The sequence below is a fragment of the Pleurodeles waltl genome, chromosome 2_1 (genome assembly GCF_031143425.1).
Source record: "Pleurodeles waltl isolate 20211129_DDA chromosome 2_1, aPleWal1.hap1.20221129, whole genome shotgun sequence".
Classification (NCBI taxonomy): domain Eukaryota; kingdom Metazoa; phylum Chordata; class Amphibia; order Caudata; family Salamandridae; genus Pleurodeles; species Pleurodeles waltl.
In genome coordinates this window covers 344,292,487-344,313,560 of record NC_090438.1, presented here as the reverse complement: position 1 = coordinate 344,313,560, position 21,074 = coordinate 344,292,487, and the positions used below count along the sequence as shown (strand labels likewise).

The window sequence follows — 21,074 nt, the reverse complement described above, 5'->3', positions numbered from 1 at the left end:
GACAAAGGCAAAGATGGGAAATACCAACTCTCCCTTAGCCAGTATTAACCGGCAGCCCACGCCATCAAGCTCCACGAATCCTGATACACCAATGTAGGATTCCGTTAGTGATCATTTGAGTGAGCTACCTGAACACAAACTTCGCCTCTTGCACTACTGCTTAACAGTCAGAGAGAATGCTTTGGGCAAATGGGCAAGGGCGGAAAGCTTTGTCTAAATGACACCTTTATGGTAAGGCATAGTATGGGCACAAGCTTAGCAACTCACGCCAGCATGGCGGATGCTCCCACTAGGCATAGTCCGAGTGATGCACATGTTATGGAGGCAACAACGTCACAGGTGTAGTTGTGTAGTGAATCCTAGTTTGTTTTAATGGGATAACAGGAGTTAGCTTAGCCTTTGGCTTACAGACTCGTGCCCCCGTCACCTAGTGACTTTTAACCTACTTAGCTTGCTCTGTCCCAGACCATTTATTTAATTAATTCTTCTAAGATGGCTGCCTTGTTTATAGTTAGGCTCTTTTGTTTAGAGTTATGTTATCAGTGTCACAAACAAACTGTAGGTGCTCACATTAGAAATTACCTTCCCAAGTATGCAGTGTTATCTATTGTTTTGGAACAACCTATGTCAGGGGTCCAAGTAGATCTGTATAAATACATTACACTTTAGACAGATAACCTGAGGGATTCCGACCAGATACCATTGCTGCTATCGATGCTGCATGTCGCCTTGACGCTGACCCGGACTTTGCATTCTTCCGAAGTCTGAGCTCGAGACCTCATTCAAGGTAACCAGGGTTGGGGGCTCCTTCCAGGGACATGGCATTGGCAGATTAGGTTTAACATACCCAGCTGTCCTCTAGGTAGAAGGCTAGGCCTATTACAACAGGGTACACGGACATATGATACCCTTTGGTGGTCATTACAACCTCGGCATTTTTTTTGAAAGACCGCTGAGCGACTGCCGTGCTGAAGACCGCCAGTGCAGGCGGTTTTCCGCTCGGCGAATTATGACTGCTGGCAGCCCTCCGTCCTTTTTCGGACGGAGAGCTGGCAGCAGCCATACTGGCGGTCGGCGGGGAAGTGGAGGTTGCTCCACCTCCACCGCCCCGTCATCAGAACACCGCCCACCGAATCACGTTCCGTTATTCGGCGTGGTGGTGTTCTGGTGACGGGGTGCTGGTGGCGGAGCAGCCCCCATGGATCCCGTCTCCTCCTGGAGGATCAACGGACCAGGTAAGATGATCGTCCGTTAGGGAAGGGGGGTGGGGGTGTTGTGTGCGTGCATCGAGGTGTACGTGTGAGTATGTAGAGGGGTGTGTGAGTACGTGAATGCATGTAGGGGGTGTAGTGTGTTCAGAAATGTGTGCGTGTATGTCTGTATGGATGTGTGCGTGCATGTCTGTATGTGGGTGTGCGTGTATGACTGTGTGTGTGTCTGTAGGCATATTTGTTGGTATGTGTGCGGGTTTGTGTGTTGGTGGTGTGTGCATGCGTGTACTGTGAGTGTGACTGTGTAGCAATGTTGGGGGTAGGGGTGGGGAGGGGGGTCCTGCCACCTTTGGGGGGTGGCAGGTGGTTGGGGGGTGCGGAGGGAGGACTCAGGGGTGGTGGTGGGGGGTGTTGGAGACCCCTATCAGTGCCAGGGAAGCAATTCCCTGGCACTGATAGTGCTTACTGCCATGGATTTCATGGCGGTTCCCAACCCCATGAAATCCATGGCGGTCAGCCGGGTCATGATACCGCCGGCGGTCTTGTGACGGCCGCCGGGCTGGAGACCCAAGTCTCCAGCCCAGCAGTCGGAACGGAGAAGTGGCGGATGACCATGGTGGTAAACGCCATGGTCATAATTCAATTTTTTTTTCCGCCAGCCTGTTGGCGGTAATTCCACCACTTCTCCGCCGACCGCCAGGGTCATAATGAGGGCCTTTATGTCTTTCTATGCTAACACAAGATGGTGGAGTCTTCATAATCATGACCCTCGTCATTACAATTCTATCTCTTGCACTGTTCATTATCCTAATCATTGCAGCCCATGCGATTTACCGTATTGTATTAAATAAAAATTATTGAAACATTACTGCATCTTCGTCATTGCCTGTGTTCGGTTGAGACATGACATATCTGTTAGAAAGGGGTAATCTCTGTTTAACCACGATAATCCCTGGGATGTCATACTTCTGAGTCCATGCGTAAAGGCTGCCACAAATCACCTTTAACTGTTTGGGTTGTTGGTGAGGTACTGCTAGTGAGCCGGAAGGGTTGGGACTACAGTTGCAATTTGTTGTAGGATAGGCATAGTTGCCTACAAACATAAGTACTGTCATCCTTGAACCAGCAGTCTTGCCCAAAGCAGGAGTCCAAACTATGACAGTTGTACACCCTGATCCCCCTCCTGCTCACAACTGTAATGGCTGCCCTAACATTGTGAAGTTCAAGAAAGTTAGGCCCATATTTATTCTGTTTTAGTTCCACATTTGCACCGCTTTTTGACGTAAAAGTGGGGCAAGCTTACAAAATACAGTTGTATTTTGTAGTTTGCGCTGCTTTTGCACAAAAAAATTACGCAAATGCAGTGCTAAAAAAGTATAAATATGGGCCTTAATTCTTCCCCTCCTGTGGTGGTGGTCCATGTTAGTGGCCTCCGTACTCCTGGTAATAAATTTACCTCCAGCTTCTTGTCCCTATGTGGCAATTTTAGCTAATGTCCCAAGACTGCTCCCTGATAGTACAGATTCCACCTGTGAACTGAAAAATAAAGTCACTCACTGCTTATACAGGAATGTGGGCAGCGGTTACAATTTTCAGGAGGAAATTATTTTTGATAGGAGAGTTGGGGGAATAGGGGCTCTACCCAGTCAATCCCATGGGAATTGTGTTATGATCAATTTTTGAAGGCTCTTGGTAGCATGGAAAGTTATTTTACAAGCCAAATGGGGTGCAGCCCAGCCTGGACAAGTAATTATTGTACAGCTGGGATGTTCTTATATGCATCTTGTTCCTAGAGCAAGACAGCAGGAAAAATTCCAACCTTTCTGCCAAACACAGTGTACAGAACAGCCCCTGTCTGAGAACAGGTTTAGGGTTTTCTCTGGGTTGGAGGATAATGATTGACAAGTGGACGAAGAGAAGTACTCAACTAAGATTGTGGGTAGCTGGGGTACCGTAAGTGCATTTACTAGCTTCCCCAGTACCGTCCCTGCCTTCGATGTGGCAGCCAGTGTGGCTTTTAAAGGGTTTAATCAATGTGCATTGAACCTTCCCTCTTTGCCTGATAGGACTGGTTCTGATTAAATTGCCTGTTCTAAGGGCGAATATACTGTTGCTCATAGGTCCCTTTCCTCTATGCAGAGTTACCCTGCCAAGATTGTTTGCTTTCTGAGTCATGACAGACCTTATTCTAATTTGGATACTTTGGATGTACTGGTTCATTTTCCGCACTTTCATTGTGGCAACCTGAGGGTCCCTCAGTTTGCCAGTAATGCTACCATTAGTTTAGAAGGTAATTGTTATGTAAGGTATTTGTTATGCACTAGAGAACTACCCATATGCTCACTTTCTACAATCAACCACAGTGGGTTTCTGGAATGTGGCTGGCCTTAGCACTAAGTTGTCACAACCCCTTTGGTGCAATTGTATTGATACTTATGACATATGCCTATTCCAAGAAATCTGGTCAACAGAACCTCTGTATAAAGTAGGGTACTTATCTTATGACATTCCCACCAAACCAAATAAGTGTGGGAGGTCTATGGGTGGCCTCTTAATCTGGGTGAGTTCTTCTTTAAACTGTAAAATGTGTCCACTGGTAGTTGATTGCCATGATATCCAAGGTATTGAATTAAGCAGGAGGTTGGGCACTAGTGTGCCATTTTTTATTATCTACACACATGGGGTTAAAGGTGGACAAACCTCAGAGACTATCCAACTTCTCAAAGTCCACATGGACAAGCTCCAGTCTTGTTATAACTTGATCTTAGCTAGGGACTTCAATACCACGTTTGAGCCCCTCGATAGGGAAGATATGGAAATTACCACAGAGGAGAATGAAGCATGGGGTAGTCCATCACTGGACCTTACCCCAATTAAAAGATGGACCCAGGCTGCTCTTCAAGCTGCTCTTAAAAATGCTCACCATAGAAATGGTGGTTAAGGCCACTAATGACTGTACTAAATCAGATCTTAAGGGGGCTTATACATTCAAAAATCATTCGAATAAGAGTCACATTGGTTACATCTTGGTTGACCTAAAACTGTGGCCCCGAATTTTGGATATGGTAGTTTCGGAAAGAGCGGAGAGCGACCACAATCCCTAACCCTAATCAATACTGATAATGTTACACATTTGTCAGATTACGCTTTAAATAGCGTCAGGCTGTTGCTCACAAGGAATTTTTTTTTTACAGATCAGGGAAACCCTAAAGGTGATGTTGAGAAGAATTTCACTGTGCAAGGCAAAGGAAAGTGACCTCCCTTATCTTAGTGTGGTGCCCAAAGAGTTTTTTCAGGAAATAGCTGCTCTTTTTGTAAATGCCCCTTCACCATGAAGAAGCGCCCCGCAAAAACTATTATATATTTCAATAAGGAGCGCAGGCACCTAAGGCATTCCCTGGCCAGGGCTATTAAGTTGAAAGATCCCTTGTTGATTTCAGCTGTCAGAACAGATTATACGCGCAGTATGTTGAAGGCTAAGGAGTGGGACAATAACAGATGGAGAAGTTTAGCCAATACATGTTCTAGTAAGGACTACTCATACTTCTGGAAGTTGTTTGCCAGTGGCACCAATCCCCAGGGATCTGTACCATAGAACCATGTCCCGTCCTCAGAAAGATTTACTTATTTTTGTTGTCTTTTTATGAGGATTATATTTTAGTTCTATTGAACATAATTGTGTTGGGCACTCCTATCCATGAACGGAGCAGAGGTTATTCCAGTCTATAAAAAGGGGGAATATGTCCTTACCAGCTAAATATAGGCCCATCAGCCTTATAGATGGCACACAAAATGTTTGTTGCTATATGGTCCTAGAAAACATCTGCCTGAGAATCAGAGAATGGCATTATGAGTTCACTACGAGAGAGTTTTAGAGTGAAAACATGAACGAATGACCAGGTCTTCTGGTTTGTTTTGATCTTCTGGAAGACGGTTTTGAATGACATGGGTGACTTGTATAATGCCTTTGTCAATTTTAAATGTGCCTTCAACTTGGTTTCGCATTTTAGTTTGTGGTGGGTCTTGAAGAAGATGGATATGCCCATGATGTACTCTCCTTAATGGTGAGGCTTTGTGACAAAAATTATGCCCGGATCAGATGGGGAGTCCAGGGCCAACTGAATGACTAGATTGATGTGGCGAAAGGTGTATGCCAGGGGTCTGTATTGGTCCCTACTCTCTTTTCCCTATCCCTAAATGGCTTGGTAGAGTATTTGTCGGAATGCTCTGTGGACGCTCCTATCTCCTACGCCAAAATTCCTATTTTGTTATTTGCAGATGACACCCTATTAATCTCAATAACTCAGAGTGGGTTGCAACAACTTCTTAATAAATCTGGTGCTTTATGCCAGGACCGTGGCTTAGAAATAAACATAGCCAAAACTAAATTTATGATATTTACATATCGCAAAAAGTCCAAGGAAACTTTAGCCTTGGGGGGAAGGCTCTAGAGAGGGTTGATTCATTGAACTACTTGGGGGATTAAACTCTCGCCATTCATGTCGTGGTGCCCTCACATCAACATGGTCATGCTGACACACAGGCAGATTGCTGGTGGTTTTTTAAAAGAACATCATGTTACTTTTACTAAAGCAATAGCCCCCCGCTCTGCAGGTCTATGTGCCGAAGGCCCTTGGTGCTGTGCTCTCTGGTGCTGAGCTGTGAGTTTTTTGAGATGTTTCCACTCTGGAGCGGAATTTTAAGATCACTAGTCTCCTTCCCTCCTGCTATCCTGTTACATGCACTTTTATTGATGTATGCATCAAAAAGGTAGCCCGACAGGCTTCTTTGTTGCCTCTACTTTTTTGGCAAAGGATATAAATCACCCCAGAGGTGGAACACTATGCTGCAGCCCTACAAGATATCACTAGGGTAGATAGATTCAATCAAATCCCTTGGTTGAAGGCTGTTAAAAAACTGTTGCTTTTTCTAGGTCTTGGTGATTGTTGGTTACATCCTACTGTTGCCCATATGCTGTCCAAGGGTACTTTGAAGAAGCAATACTGGGCACTTTTAATGAGCAGGGAGGAGAAAAAAGCAGCAGACACAATGACTGAGGATTTTTTTAATTTTGAGTCATCGTGTGATCTTGAGAAATGCTGGGATCTGATTACTGCCCCATTGGACAGTAAACTCTATCACCAATTCGGAGTTGGGACACTTCCCCTTAAGTCTTTCACTGTAAAATGGGCTGAATCTGAGTCTACACTGTGGTCCTTTTGTAGTGATCATGTTGAGTCTGTATCGCATGTGCTGTTTGTATGCCCTGCATTTGCCCAGTTCCACTCAGTATGGCTGGCACCTGTTTGCAGACAACTGGGAACTACCAACCATTCTGTTGCTTTGAGTCTTTTGGGAACTTTTATGGCTCAGGCCAAAATAAATTTACTTTTGAGTTGACTTATCTGTAATAAAAAGGAAGGTTTAGGCCTGGCAAAAGGTTTATTTTGCCAGGTCAAAATGGCAGTGCAAAACTGCACACACAGGCTGTGATTGCAGGATTGAGGCATACTTAAAAGGGCTACTTAAGTGGGTGGCACAATAAGTGCTGCAGGGCCACTAGCAGCATTTCATTTACCAGCCGTGGGTATATGCTATACCAGTTTACTAGGGACTTATAAGTAAATAAGTATGCCAATCAGGTGTAAACCAATTTTATCATGTTTTAAAGGAGGGAGCACAAGTATGTTAGCACTGGTTAGCAGTGGTAAAATGCCTATAGTCCCAAAAGCCAACAAAAACGGGTTCAGAAATCAGGAGGGTGAAGGCAAAAAGGTTTAGGGATGACTCTGCAGAGAGTGTCAAGGTCCACAGAAGGCTTTACTGTCTAGAGCTGTCGTACATGCTTCTGGATGTTTCATGTCAAGCACCAGAAAATATGACCACATCACATCAGTGTTAAAATCCTTAAATTGGCTGCCCAGATTCACCTATAAATTACCATGTAGTACCCACTCAACCATTTAATTAAACATTCCAGAGTCGCTGTGTTAAAGATCCATATTGCCTGAGGCAAACCATTGGTCAGAAGCATGAAAGATGCCAGCATTTCTCAAATAGAATTAATCTTCTTAAGTCCCCTCTAGCTTTGTTTTTTATATCTGGGCTGACGTGCCTCTGGGCTCTTGCAAGTGCCATTCCTTAAATGTTTAAAAAAGAATTCACAATGTTCATGCTCCAGACATTTTCCTTTAACGTAAACATGTCTAAGCCATATTTCTTGAAATACATCTTAAGTGCCTATCAGTATTGTGAAGAATGGGGTTCTGATCCAAATTTATGGCCCTAGAGTTTTGCTATTGGACTTCTGGGTTTTAGAAACTCTGTGCGTGAATCTTTCAAAGTGTCACTCGCTGTAAGATCTGGTGAAATAGACATAAGTACTAATTGCCAGTGCCCACCTTTTAAAATAAGGTCTGTTGTTGCATATTTGGGGTAAAAGACTCTGGGCTTGTCCACATGATCATGAATACAAGATTACTCATCTGTCTGCAAGCTGAGTTATGTTATCAGTGTCACCGCGCTAAGGCGTCAGAAGCGCTAAGGCGTCAACTCATGCGACAAAGACAAACAAACTGTAGGTGCTCACATTAGAAATTACCTTCCCAAGCATGCAGTGTTATATATTGTTTTGGAACAACCTATGTCAGGGGTCCAAGTAGATCTGTATAAGCGATGTGCATCTAATTTCTGACTCAGTCTACTATTTGTGAACATGAAACCTCTTGCAGATGTGACCTTTAATAAATTGACTATGGCTTCTGCTGACCTTTTAATTTATTAGGACTTTCAAAAAGAAGTATTAGTGCTAGAAAGTGGGTCTCTAGTTGGCAGTGGTATGCACCCTATCCAAGTAGGGGCCACAATCCTAGTCAGGGTAAGTCATTTACACATCATAAATTGACCTGGGTTCCCTCTCTGGTAGCTTGGCAGAGAGCAATCATGCGTAACTTCAGAGACAATGTGTAATGTATTTGGGCAACACTTCAAACAATAGCACAGTTGAAACACCACAAAAGACTCCATACTTAGTTAAAAAAAAAAACATTATGGCTGAAACAAGACTAAACCGATAAAAATCCAATAAGTAGAAATAGAGATTTGATTTTTTAAAGAATATCTGCAAATGTAGTGCTTAGAAGCTTAAAGTGTCAACCAGGGCAATCTGGTCTCGCTAGACTCAGGTAAATCCAAACGTTCAGGTCAACTGTGATCGTAGCGTGGGCGGGCTGTACTGCTGAAAATGTATCTTGTATGGAGGGTTGCATTGAGGTTGAAGGTCCGATACAAGGAGAAGGGGGGCCGATGCAAAGGCGATGAGCTGGGGCTTATCCATGCAGTCGAAAATACATCATTGTTGAGCCAAGCAGTTGTCGATGCAATGTCCTTGAGCAGTGGTGTGGCGTTGAACCCTTTTGCGATGAAGGTGATGCAACATCATCAAGCCGTGCGACCAGTGATGTGAAGGCGATGGGTGAGGGCTGTGTACAGGGTGTCGATCCTGAGCCGCACAGTTGGTGTTGCAATGTCCTCATCCTTAGCAGCGATGCACCAGCATCAAGGGGAGATGTGGCGGTTCTGATTGGTGCAGTGATGGCGATGCATGGATTTTGCTGGCCCAGCACAGGGAAACCCACGTCCAAGGGCCCAGGACTGGATTGGCACCACTTGGCAAGGAGGACTCACAGCTGTTGTAGAGTCGCTGGAAGTCTTTGATCTCTCTGAGACTTCAGAATAGTAGGCAAGCAAACAAGCCCTTGGAGTCAATCTGGTTTCAAGTGGTGTAGGTCCAAGCCTTCTCACCCAGTGAGAGAGGTCAGCAAGCAGCAGGCAGGTCAGCACAGCAGAAAAGCACTTCTTTCAGAGCAGCAGTCCAGCAGAGTAGCAGTCCTTGAAGCAGCACAGCAGTCCTTCCTTGCAGAGTATCCACAGGTCAAGAAGTGTACAGATTTGGTATGGTTAAATGTCCAGTACTTATATCCAGTTGTGTCTTTGAAGTGGGAGTGACTTCAAAGAAAGGCCTTTGAAGTGCACAGAGGTCCTTTCTTCCTGCCCTGGCTCCAGACTCGCTACAGGGGGTTAAGCATTCATTTCTGTGGGAGCAGGACACTGCTTATTCAAGTGTATGTGTTGGCTCCTCCCTCTCAGGATGACCCATCAACCTCCAAAAGGCCACCCAGTCACACCAACCCTTCCTTTGTGTGATGCTGTCTAGAGGGAATTCAGGAAAACCGCTGTAACCCCATCACAAACGTGTATTGGAGACAGGCTGCAGGCACACAGGGCTAAGAGCATGAAATTGCAAACTTTCTAAAAGTGTCATTTTCAAAACTGAAATAATAACTCTGACTTTACCATTAAACAGGATTTGTCATTACAATTCCATAGGTACTAAACATGATATGCTTACTCCGATTTCTCCTTTTCAACTAGGAATTACAGATTATTAAACTTACTAAGAAATACCCAATGTTAACCTGTACGAGAGGTAGGCCTCACAGCAGTGAAAACGACCTTGGAAGTTTTTCACTACCACCACACGTAAAACTTAAAAGTATATGTCCTACTTTTTAATTACATTGCGCCCTGTGTAATGTGCTACCTAAGGGATGCCCTACATGTAATAAAAAGGGAGTCTAAGGCTTGTCAAAGGGTTTTAAATGCCAAGCCAACATGGCAGCCAAACTGCACACACAGACTCTGCAGTGGCACACCTAAGAAATGTTTAAAGGGCTACTCAAGTGGGCAGCACAATCAGTGCTGCAGACCCACAAGTAACATTGAATTTACAGGCCCTGAGTACTTATATTGCACTTTACTAGGGACTTATAAGTAAATTAAATATGCCAGTTGTGGATACACCAATGTTACCATGGTTTTAGGAAGTGAGTATATGCACTTTAGCACTGGTTAGAAGTGGAAAAGTGCCCGGAGTCCTAAGGTCAACACAAGCAGATCAACAAAAATGAGGTAAAGCAGGTAAAATGTTTGCGGGAAGACCACTCTAAGGCTGACAAGCCTAACAACTACCATTTCACTTTTTACTACAGTCTGTAGTGCTTCATTGTAGGTCTGTGGAGTTTGCTATATTTACGTTGTAGACAAAAGCTGCACCAAAACAGCAATTTTGCATTGGCTCAACCTAAAGAAAGATTTAGGTTCTTCTCTGTCTTTATTAGGGTCTTGAGTACATATATATTAGTTTATCCACGTTTGCACTCCTGCCCAGACTTTGGGTTCTGGACATATTTCTTTGACTCCATCCTTAATTAGTTTTGGACTTTCTAATACCGTGCTAGCCCAAGTTAATGCCTCTGCTGGCCAGTCTTCCACACACTGTAGGTCCATTTGGAGGTGATTAAGCCTGTTCCTTGAAAAGAAAGAGAGTGGGGCAGCATCTGCATGGGCTAATTAATACCAAACACTGACATTAATTAGGCATGCCTTTCCCAAACAATAGTGTCATCCAGCTCTATAGCTCTCAGATAGCTCTGACTATGGAGCACTTGAAGTCATAATCTTTTGAAAAGTCCCAAGATACTGTACAGGGGGGTTTTAAGAGAGTTGTGGTGAACCTGTGTCATATTTGAATTGGGCAGCAGTATCTACTTTCTAGAAACGTTTCCATCTCACTTAAAAGCCGTGTACAAGAGAGAAACTTTTAGAAGCACTCAACCCCATTTTCTGTGCTTTGCTCTGGAGGGGATCCCCCTGTATCCTGCTGGACACGCAGACACCCTGCAAGTAGACAGGAGACTGAGGGGCATATTTATGAGAAAGTGGTGCACCGGTCCTGATGCACCACTTTTCTTGGTCGCTCTTACCCCACCTAATGACACCATGGTTGCCCCAAATTTACAATACAGCGCACCATGGCGATCATTACCACAACAGTGTACTAATTTTTGATGCCGTTGTACTAGCGTCAAAAATGTTGACGGTAGTGCAGCAAAGCGCAGGGAGGCCCATTGATTTTAATGGGTGCGTCATTTTAACATCTGCATTGAGCAGGCATTAAAAATGATGGAAAAAATGGTGCAGTGAAATCTAGTAAATTTACCAGCAGCATTTTTTCGGGCCTCCCTGTGTCGATGCTGGCATAATGTGGAGCAAAAGGTTGCAAAGTGGCGCAATGCATGCATTGCGCCACTTTGTAAATATGGCGCCGGGTAATGACCACCTTAATGCCACCTTAGCATCATAAAAATGACAATAATATGGTGTTAAGGTGACACAAGGGGCTTGCAAATCTGCCCCTTAGGGCCTTGGCTAGTACAGGAAGGGAGTGCAACAAGCCTTGACAGCCAGCAATGCTACTGGAGGAAGCCTCTTGGGTGAAGGAGATTACCAGGAGCAGGATGCTGGAGCTGCAGGAGAAACCTTCACATGCAGACTATAAGGAGCTGAGAGTGCAGGAAAGTATGGAAAGTATGCCCTAAGTTCTCTCTCATTGGAGGTAGAAATCAGCTCTGTGAAACCAGTAAAATAATTAAGGCCAGGAGGCCTGAAGCCAAGTCTACTCAGAGCTGGAGCATGCCACCAGGAGCTAAACACAGCTTTCCCCTGGGGAGTGCCTGCACCCCTGGAGCACTGCTGTGGCCCATGTCTTATGGGAGAAGGGAGCATGCAGCAAAACAGTACCTGCTCACCCCACCTGACATCAGATGGGAGCAAAGAAGCAGTCTTCTCCCCAGCCCAGTGGAAGAAAAGAACACACCGACTCCCCTGCTGGCAGAGTAGTGTACTGGTTGGGGAGCAAGTCATCTTGGCTTCATGCACTTGGGCTCCTTCACATTTTTCAACAAGGACACACATGCTGCACAGAAGGAGCAGAGACAGGTGCATCACAGTTGAAAAAGGATCATGCCGGATAAGACATTAAAAAAAAGGACAAAGGAAATCTTTTGCTGTGGGCATCCAATTTCATATAAAACGTCTACAGGCTAAAGGTATGCTCCAGAAGTGCCACCCTAATTTACACATTTCACTCAAGGTGCTCCAAGAGGCCTCAGTCACTGCAGGAGCCACACTGTAGTGTTGAGGACCATTCAGGAGCAGTAGTGGACCTTCTAGCCTTTCCACAGGAGCCTCTTCATTCATTTTGTGCCGCCCTTAGTCTCCCAAGTCATTGCAAGGGTGAACTGGGAGGGATGTTTGGACTATGTTAAGAGTTCCTGGAACACTACTATTCAGTTTTATGCTCTGGGACTCATGGACCTTTGTTTTTAAATTCTGTGGTTGTTTTGAATCTAATATAAAAGTAAGAGATAGATTCATACAACTTATAATGCTGAGTAATGTCAACTTTATGGGCAGCAGCAATATTAAAAGGCAAGTGTTGAATGTCACTGAAAGATGGTACTGTTATGCAAGGTTTTCAGTGTTGGTTGTCCTATGTGTTGGGTTTATGTATGTTTAATTATTGTGGTAATATCCTGACAGTGAGTAGGTCTAAATTGTATTAGCTGCATTCACTATGCTGTATTGGGCAAAGTGTTGGGGGGTGTAGTAAAATGCCTCTTTTGACATTCTAACCAGGCACCAGTGCATGTGCTTTGACGCTCAAAAATATGTTGAAATCATCTATCTTCCTAATTCTCATATTTAACTTACGTATACGTCACCACCGTAGCCTGCCTGTGCAGTTTTAAAACGCAGGAACTGCTGCAAATGTGTGTAGGGTTGCTCCTGGGAACATTTTTCTTATTGGTTAGGGAGGGGCAGGAGTCTCCCCCTGGGGACCCACTTCAGACCATTATGGACCAGTGGAAGACAGAAGAAGGAGACCTGAAAAGCTAGAACTTCTCCCACTTGTACCCACTAGAAAGAAGTTGTTGTTGAGTGCCATTTGGCTGAACTGTTAAGCTACAATGACACAACAAGCTGCTAGAAGCCCTTGTTCTGAAGAGCCCACTAGATTAGTTCCAACAGGACCTTCCCTAGACCCTCCTGATGACTTACTCTGGATTGAGCCTGACCCCCTAATGCTGTCCCTGAGGTCCTGGGACCCTTGGCTGTGCCAACGTGCATTCCTCCTAACATCCTGAGAAACCTGTGATTTAGAAACTTTTTGTTGTTCTTAAACATGCCTTCCCGTATCCTTCTATTACTTTCCTAAATTACAGGAATGGCTGGCTAAGAAATATCTTTATTCCTAGTTTTTTGAAACTCTGTAGACAGAAATGGTCATTGAATCAACACAATCTCTGAATTTGTAGAAAATCACATTTCAAATGCAAATTAATATTTTTTATTGCTACATAGTGTACCCACCCCTACAAGATGTTCCTCTTTAGCTAAATCAATGGGGTTTCCCATTTTCCATATTATTTGTGTAATTGCCCACCTCCTCACTACTGGAGGGTCCATTTCTATATGTGTTATCTCTTCTTCTTATAGAGTGAATCGCTGTATCCTAAATATTGACTTGACTGAATCTCAACTCCAAAAAATATATGTCTCAAATGAATATATTGGCTTTATCATTATCCCTGGTTTTCATAATGAATAAATTAGGTATGTTAGAATAAATATGTTAAAACATTTTTGTGCAGTTTTATTAAAAAATAATAATTATTCACTTTTTCATCACATCTACATATCTCATACATATACATTTGAGTGAAAAACACATTTTAAAGAAAACTTACTTGCGGACAGCACAAACATTGGTTAATATTTTTAGAACATTCTTCATAAAGAAATAATGTGTCATTTTTAAAAGAACATTTTGTTTTGGAAGAAATGGTCATCGAATACTCTGAAAACTTTCTTCCCATGGGTTACCTATTCTTAAACACATAGGGCCTGATTCACATATGTAAACTTACACTTTTGTGTAATTTTACGATTGTTTACTATTCACAAAGGTAGTTAACTAGTAGTATATTTAAGACTCCAGAGTTTGCACATATGAAAAGATAGGACTGTCCTTTGCTCAGGAAACGCCTATCATTTTATGTGGAGACTTCTCCGCCCCAACAGCGGAGTCTCTGCAGCCATAAACTTACTATTAAAATGCAGATTTGTGAATACCAAAAAAGAGTAAACTGACACAAAAGTGTAAGTTTACCTTGGAGACTCAGTCCCTGCATTCATGAAGCTCTACATGTACTGCTCATGCAAGAAACTGTTATGCCCTAGCGTCCCTAAGGATGTTTTATAATAGTCACTTATTTTGCAATTGCCTATGACCTTAGTGTTTTTCAAAAGCCTCCCACACTCCCCATATCCTCAAGAGCCACCGCGGAGGCCGGACATTTGGCACAGTGAAGAATACCAAAATACCAAGGCTTCAAGTGCTGCTGGTCTCCAAAATGTGAAAAGTTGCTGAAAGGTTTCATCTGTAACATCCTGTAATTATAGCCAGATGTCAGGCAATTTGTGCTGTGATTGTAGGTAATTGACTGACATTAAAAAAGGACAGTACTCCATTATTAGGAGCTTATTGACATATAGCTGAATCCTGTCAGGTAAAAAAGGTAAAATTAGGGTCTCTGGGAAGTCTGCCAAAGACAGCATTAGACAAAAATGACAAATATGCTAAAAAGTAAAACAAATCCCACATATTGCACTTAAAAGCAATAACTGTTGAGAAATAAATGGATACACTCTATTTATAGACCATTGTTTCCAAATGTCATGAAGAGTGTGTCATTTACAGTGTTCTAAAAAATCTGCATACAGCATGTCAATGTTAATGCATGATAATATGCTTGTTATGTTATTAAGTGTTTCTAAGTTTCACAAAATGTAGATTTCTGCTGGCCATGGCATAGATAAGGTTATCATCATTGGCACATCTTCAGTAACACTGTTTGTTAAAGCAGGGTCATTTTCTGAAAATTGCAGGCACATAAGTGGATAGTCATGAGCTCCCAAAGTAGGATCTGGCTCTTAAGGGTGAAACAACTTCAGTACATTCCCTCCTTATATGTTTACTTAGGAGATGCTAGTCACACCGTTCAGGTACTTTGTGGATTAAGGGGTCAGCTCCCTGGAGTTCTTCAAGCCACAAAATTCTGATGGGAGGTTAGCACTACCTGCACAGCCGAAACTAGTAACTTATTAGGCTTCAGAGTAGCATTATCTGATAGAATTTGCTGAATTCATTTTCCCACAACACTGTCCTTGAGGTGGAGAACAGGTCTCTGATGAATTTTCCTCCTTTAGTGCTTTCCCCACAATTCAGAGGAGTTCCCAATGCCACCTAACAGCCAATCAAATCAGATGTCAAATGATCTGGCCAAACTGAGGCAGTATGAATTTTAGGTACAGTTTCTCTTATACTGATGTACATTTGAAAACCAATGAAAAGAAGCATAAGAAGCAAGAAATATCTGTTTCACATTCTCAGTCATTAAATGTTTGGAAGTGTCTGATTGCTGAATTCAACTCAATACTCTAACTACATTGTTTGAAATGCTAATAAAAAATACAAATTAAGAAAGCATACATGCTAATAAACATTCATTTTAATAGCATGTTTAATTTAGTTTGTTCAATATGAATTACATTTGGAAAGAGATCCATTTATGCATAACACAAAAAATATATTGGTAATTTCATCTTAGAGTTGTATGTGTATAACTTATTCCTTTACTGTAGATTCAATACTGAAACCTACAAAGTCATGTTCCTCAATAAAAGTTTGAGTAGTTAACTTCTACTTATCTTTGTAAGTATGTCACTATGAGCCTGCATCAGTGACTAATTCTACTGTTCTGAAATCTATCTCCATGGTTCAAGTGAGCATCTTTGTCCCTTTCTTTCCTTCTTTCTTTCTTTCTTTCTTTCTTTCTTTCTTTCTTTCTTTCTTTCTTTCTTTCTTTCTTTCTTTCTTTCTCTCTCTCGTCCTTCATTTTTTTACTTTACAATGCTTGCCTGCCTTTTTTACTTCCTTGATTCATTAAATAACCCTCTTCGTTTTTTATTTATTCGCCATGTCGTTCCTTCTTCATTACCTTTGCCTCAAATTTCATACAGCAACATTTTCTTGTTATTGACTTATGGAGAATGTTAATTGGAGTACTTCTACCACAAAAAATGTAAAAGTGCATGTTTTTTTGCTTTGACATATTAAACATAGATACATACAAGTAGACATTGCTCCAGGCCTTTAATTCATTTGCAAATTATCAACGGAGTACCTGATACATACTGTACATATATTACACATTAGTTAATCTTTTTGCTTAACTGGGTCATACAAACTCTTCTGTTGGGGTGTTTATTGTCATTTCAGTACATATGTTGATATGCTCTGTATAAAAAGACGTAAATGAAAGCAATAGATTGTCTACTTTCTACTATAGGCAATCATTAACCGTTGAAGGCCAGTGAGAGTGGTTACATCTGCCATTTCTAAATGGAGTTGAAATGCTGTCAGTCACTTTGAAAAGGTTTGTTGCATTTATCAGCTTTGATGGCACTGAAAAGTTATAGCCATAGAATCCATAGGAAGGATGTAACGAACACGTAAGTGCTTCCCGTGCAATGGGACTTGAGGGGAAAATGTTTCCAGATGGCGGTAATCCATATAAAATTGGATGGGATGAAGTCGGTATTTGTATACAATGCGCATTTGAGTCTTCCAATTTTGTATTTTTAATATGAATGCCAAGAGAAGAGAGCATGGGCACATCTACAAGAAATGAAGGGGTACCCCCAGAACTGCAACTCCCTAGTTTCTCATGATTTGGAAAAACAAAAGACTGCTGTCTGACAATGTTCGTTGGGCAGATCTTGTAGCAATGGGGCAACTTGAGACTCTGCAAGTATGCTTCTGGGTCTGGCATTCCAATGTTGTGCCGCGGCAAGTGAAATGATGGTGGTGAGCATGATGGTGAGAGCAAAGAGTTCAGCGGAGAGGAAGCCCCGCCGCTGGAGGTTACAGGTGACGAGCTGCAGCTTCCACCTAAAATAACAACAGTATGAGTAAATAACGGGCATTTCAGAGAATACCTCATTACACCACACAAATCATGTTTTACTTCTTTTTATGTTCACATAATGCATTTTCAAGAAATGTATGCTGTGTTTAATGTACTTTTTATACACTCACTAGTTCTCTTTGAAGCATTTTGATAAGTCTTCTGTGATAACCATCATGTGCCAGAAACAAGACCTAAAATGCACACAGACCTCAGCTGCTGGGCATTCATATTGCATTGAGGAGAATTATTGATCTTGCTTCACATTTAACTTTCTGCTTAACATTATATTCACTAAACATTTTCATTTTTCTGCTTGTCATATCATTGAGGTGAATGGCATTTCCCTCACTTCATGCTGGGATAATTTTACTTGTGAGTAACTTAATTTCTAACTGCTTAGTCATGTTTTGTGAATATTAAAGTTGAATATGCAATCATACATGTTGCTATTTGTTTATCTAAAGGGCCAGTTAACAAAATTAATTGGAAATGTGCTCCTGTAAGTTCCCCACACCTGGAGTTACATCTAGATCAAGCCATTTGCCATTTGCCATTTGTTGGAATTATGTTTTGAGCCTTGGGCCAAGCGTGAGTCGTTTTTTGATTAAGCATTCTGATTATTGTGGTGCTTTGAGAACACACTTTTTTTTTTAAAAGCCCCAAAAATATTCTCTGTGCCAGAAAAAAATCTCTCTCATGGCAGTTTCCTAGTTACCGTCTCTGAAAAAGTTCTGAATAAAGTTTTGTTTTGTCCTTTAAATGCCATCAAGAGACAGCCACAGGTGTGGAAGGGCTTAGGTTTAATAACTGATGACCTTACTCTCAGTTGACAGCTGAGAATGGCTTCACAGTTCATTGTATTTCTGAAAATACTGGACATTTTACTACCATATTAATATAATGTATTCCTCCCAAGAGAACACTGCTGATTAAATTGTATTATACAGGATTATATTTATACTTATTCTGGTTACTGTAGATGATTGGTATAATTTCAGCTTGGGTAATTGTACATAAGAATCTTGAAAGGTATCTATTCATTAGTATATAGCTCATAATGTTGCCTTCATGATCTTGTGTTGTAGTATAGTCTAATTCATGTTGCCTTGGAGAAAGTGACTTGTTCTCAGTAGTTGTTCTCAGGTCTGAGCAATTTAAATATTTTGCTCAGTCTGAGTCTCTTTCAAAGCTCCACAGATTTGTAAATTTTCTTCCCTGTGAAATGGGGGAGTTATTACCACTTGATTTGTATGTGCAAACCATGAATAGATGACTTTTCACAAATGAATATATTTCAGGTACAAACAGACAAATTTTTGTCATAAACTGATTTGTTACAATAGTGAATATATTAATTGTACTATCATGAATTGATATTTCTCTTGCCATACATCATGTTTATTGAATTTGATTGGATGCAACCGTTTTGCCAAAATAACAGAATGCAGACTTATTGGGCATTGACCTATTTTGTTTTGGTGGAAATCATACACCCAGCCCTAATGTGCTTGATAATGGAACTTTACTATAAGTCTCACTGTTACCTGAACTTCCAAACTAACACCAATACATAACTTTCAATTCAACAATATTTACAAGTTTATTTACAGTGTCAATGAGAAAGGTGCTAGAACAAACCATTGATGGTAATGTTCTTTGGTGCTCAAAATCGTACTGCAAACAAAAGTGTGCCACACAATTATGAAGCAAGGCTTACAACAAGGTGTATTTTCAGTCCCAACCTCAGTACATAAACTGCCCTCATCACAGCCACCAATGAAATCCGCATGATTCTGGGTGGAGGGGACATGGCGGCCTTCAACCTCCTGGACTTTTCATTAGTGTTTGACATGGTTTCCACCCCATCCTTATCCAGCACCTATATTACTTCAGAATGCAAGGAGATTCACTTTGATGGATCTGCTCCTTCCTGACTGGAAGGCCCCAGTCAGTTAGCCTGGCACCATGAGGTCTGTGGCCTCATCAGCAGAGCTCTGCAAAAATCCTCCAATTCCGACCCCTTCAAAGCATACATGATCTCTCTAGCCAGCATCATCTTACAACATCAATATCCTCTCTTAAGGCAATGACACACAGCTTGTTTTCTTATGCATGGCAAGATGCATAATATCTGGCTCAAGTTCAAAGCCTGCATGACCAAAATTTCTCACTGGATGAAGACCAACTGTCTGAAGCTGAACACTAACAAGACCAAAACTGTGATATTTGGGAAGAGCATTTCACTGTGGGACCTCTACCTGGTGGCCAACAGAGTGAGGACCAACAAATGCCAAGAACCATGAACATTGCTGACCAAGATTTTCATATGGCTCCCAATCAGCACCCAGAAAACCATCACACACACCCTTGTCACTAGCAAGTTAGACGCAACTACCCTCTATGCTGGGATCAAACTCACCCAAGGCTGCAGACCATTCAGAACTTGGTGGCAGAAACACACTCAACCTCCTATGATGTACTCAAACCATACCACACCTAAAGGAGGTCCACTGGCTCCCCATACACAAATGTGCAGAATTCAAACTCCTCACCCACACTTTCAAGGCACTACATAACACTGGCCCAGCATACCTCAGCAGTTGTATCTGCTTTCACAAACCCTCAAGACATCTCCGCTTCTCTGGTCTCCTACTTGCCCACGCATACAGAAAACCAGATCCAGTGGTCAAGCCTTCTCCTACATTGTTTCTAAAGCACAGAATTACCTGCTGCTACACATAAGAGCCTCCTCCTCATATCTTAATTTCTTCAAAAAGCTAAAGACCAGGCTTTTCGAGTAATCCTACTAGTTTCTAGGTTTGGCTAGACTCACACCTTCTCAATGCCAGGATACCCTCACAGATGATAGTGTGCTCCACAAATCTGCATAAAATATAATAATGCTAAACAATTTGTTGGCTGTTTATAAAGTACATAAGGAAAGATGTGGGCCACTATCTAAAGAGAATAATGGCATTTTGGCTTGCTGTGATCCAAAGAATTACATTAATTCCATGTATCCTATAGCACATGCAGCAATTCACGTGTTGTTGGAGTCAAATGCAGTGACCACATAGAACTACATCTAATACAGCTCCGTTGGGATAAGGAATTGAAATTAAAATTTGATTTATTACTTGTACAGCATTATTTTCTAGTCTAATTTTATGATGAGCTGAGAAGTGCACAGGTTCTCACAATATGAGAATCTTGTGCAAATTAGGCTTTCACATCAAACCCCTCGGAATCTGTAACTTGCTGATGGACGATAAAGGTCTCTGTATCTCTGCTCTCACTAAATTCCAGACAGTGCTGAAAAAGTTCCTATGCAAACTGTCCTAAGCAAGGTTGACTTCTCATCTGAATTTAAGAGCTACTGTTCAGTCTTCACTCCTGTTCATATCCCTTTTCTCTATTGTGTGGTTTACCACCATATTTTTTGTAAACAAAACTCCAGTAACACCTGTCCAGGTCAGGTACACTAGCAATTTAGAATAATAACAAAATTAGTTATTGTGATGGAGGTTGTATGACAAACTATTGTACCTTCCCACACTATCTAGTTGAACGATTACTGTAGTACATTCTCATACTGCCCCAGCCCCAGGAACTGGTGATTGAAGCTATAGAATTTAGCGCTTGGGTTAAGGACTATTGCAATGCAATCAAAATTATTGGTGCTTCAACTATCTGACTTTTGTGGACCCCCGCTTTATCATTACTGGAACCCAGGGACACCCACGGAGTCATTATTGGAATCCAGGGACTCCCCACTGAGTCATTACTGGAAGCCGGGGACCGTGGTCTAAACACGGTCGATGATTTGGAACACAAAACAATGCACAAGGAATACAGAAACAAGCATTCATCAAACAAACACACAAATGATAACACATTTTATTAAATTTGCAAAGAAATATAAATACAA

The 21,074-nt window shown here is 42.0% G+C and overlaps 1 protein-coding gene across 1 annotated transcript in view; it reads right to left on the bottom strand.

The window, feature by feature from the left end:
• Window positions 1-16,314: 16,314 nt before the first annotated feature.
• Window positions 16,315-21,074, bottom strand: part of TBX22 (T-box transcription factor 22) — an 89,737-nt gene continuing 84,977 nt past the window's right edge. Inside the window, exon 8 of the mRNA XM_069212574.1 lies at window positions 16,315-17,127. Coding sequence (XP_069068675.1) covers window positions 16,520-17,127 — 608 coding nt within the window. The 3' untranslated portion in view covers window positions 16,315-16,519. The remainder of the gene's footprint in view (window positions 17,128-21,074) is intronic.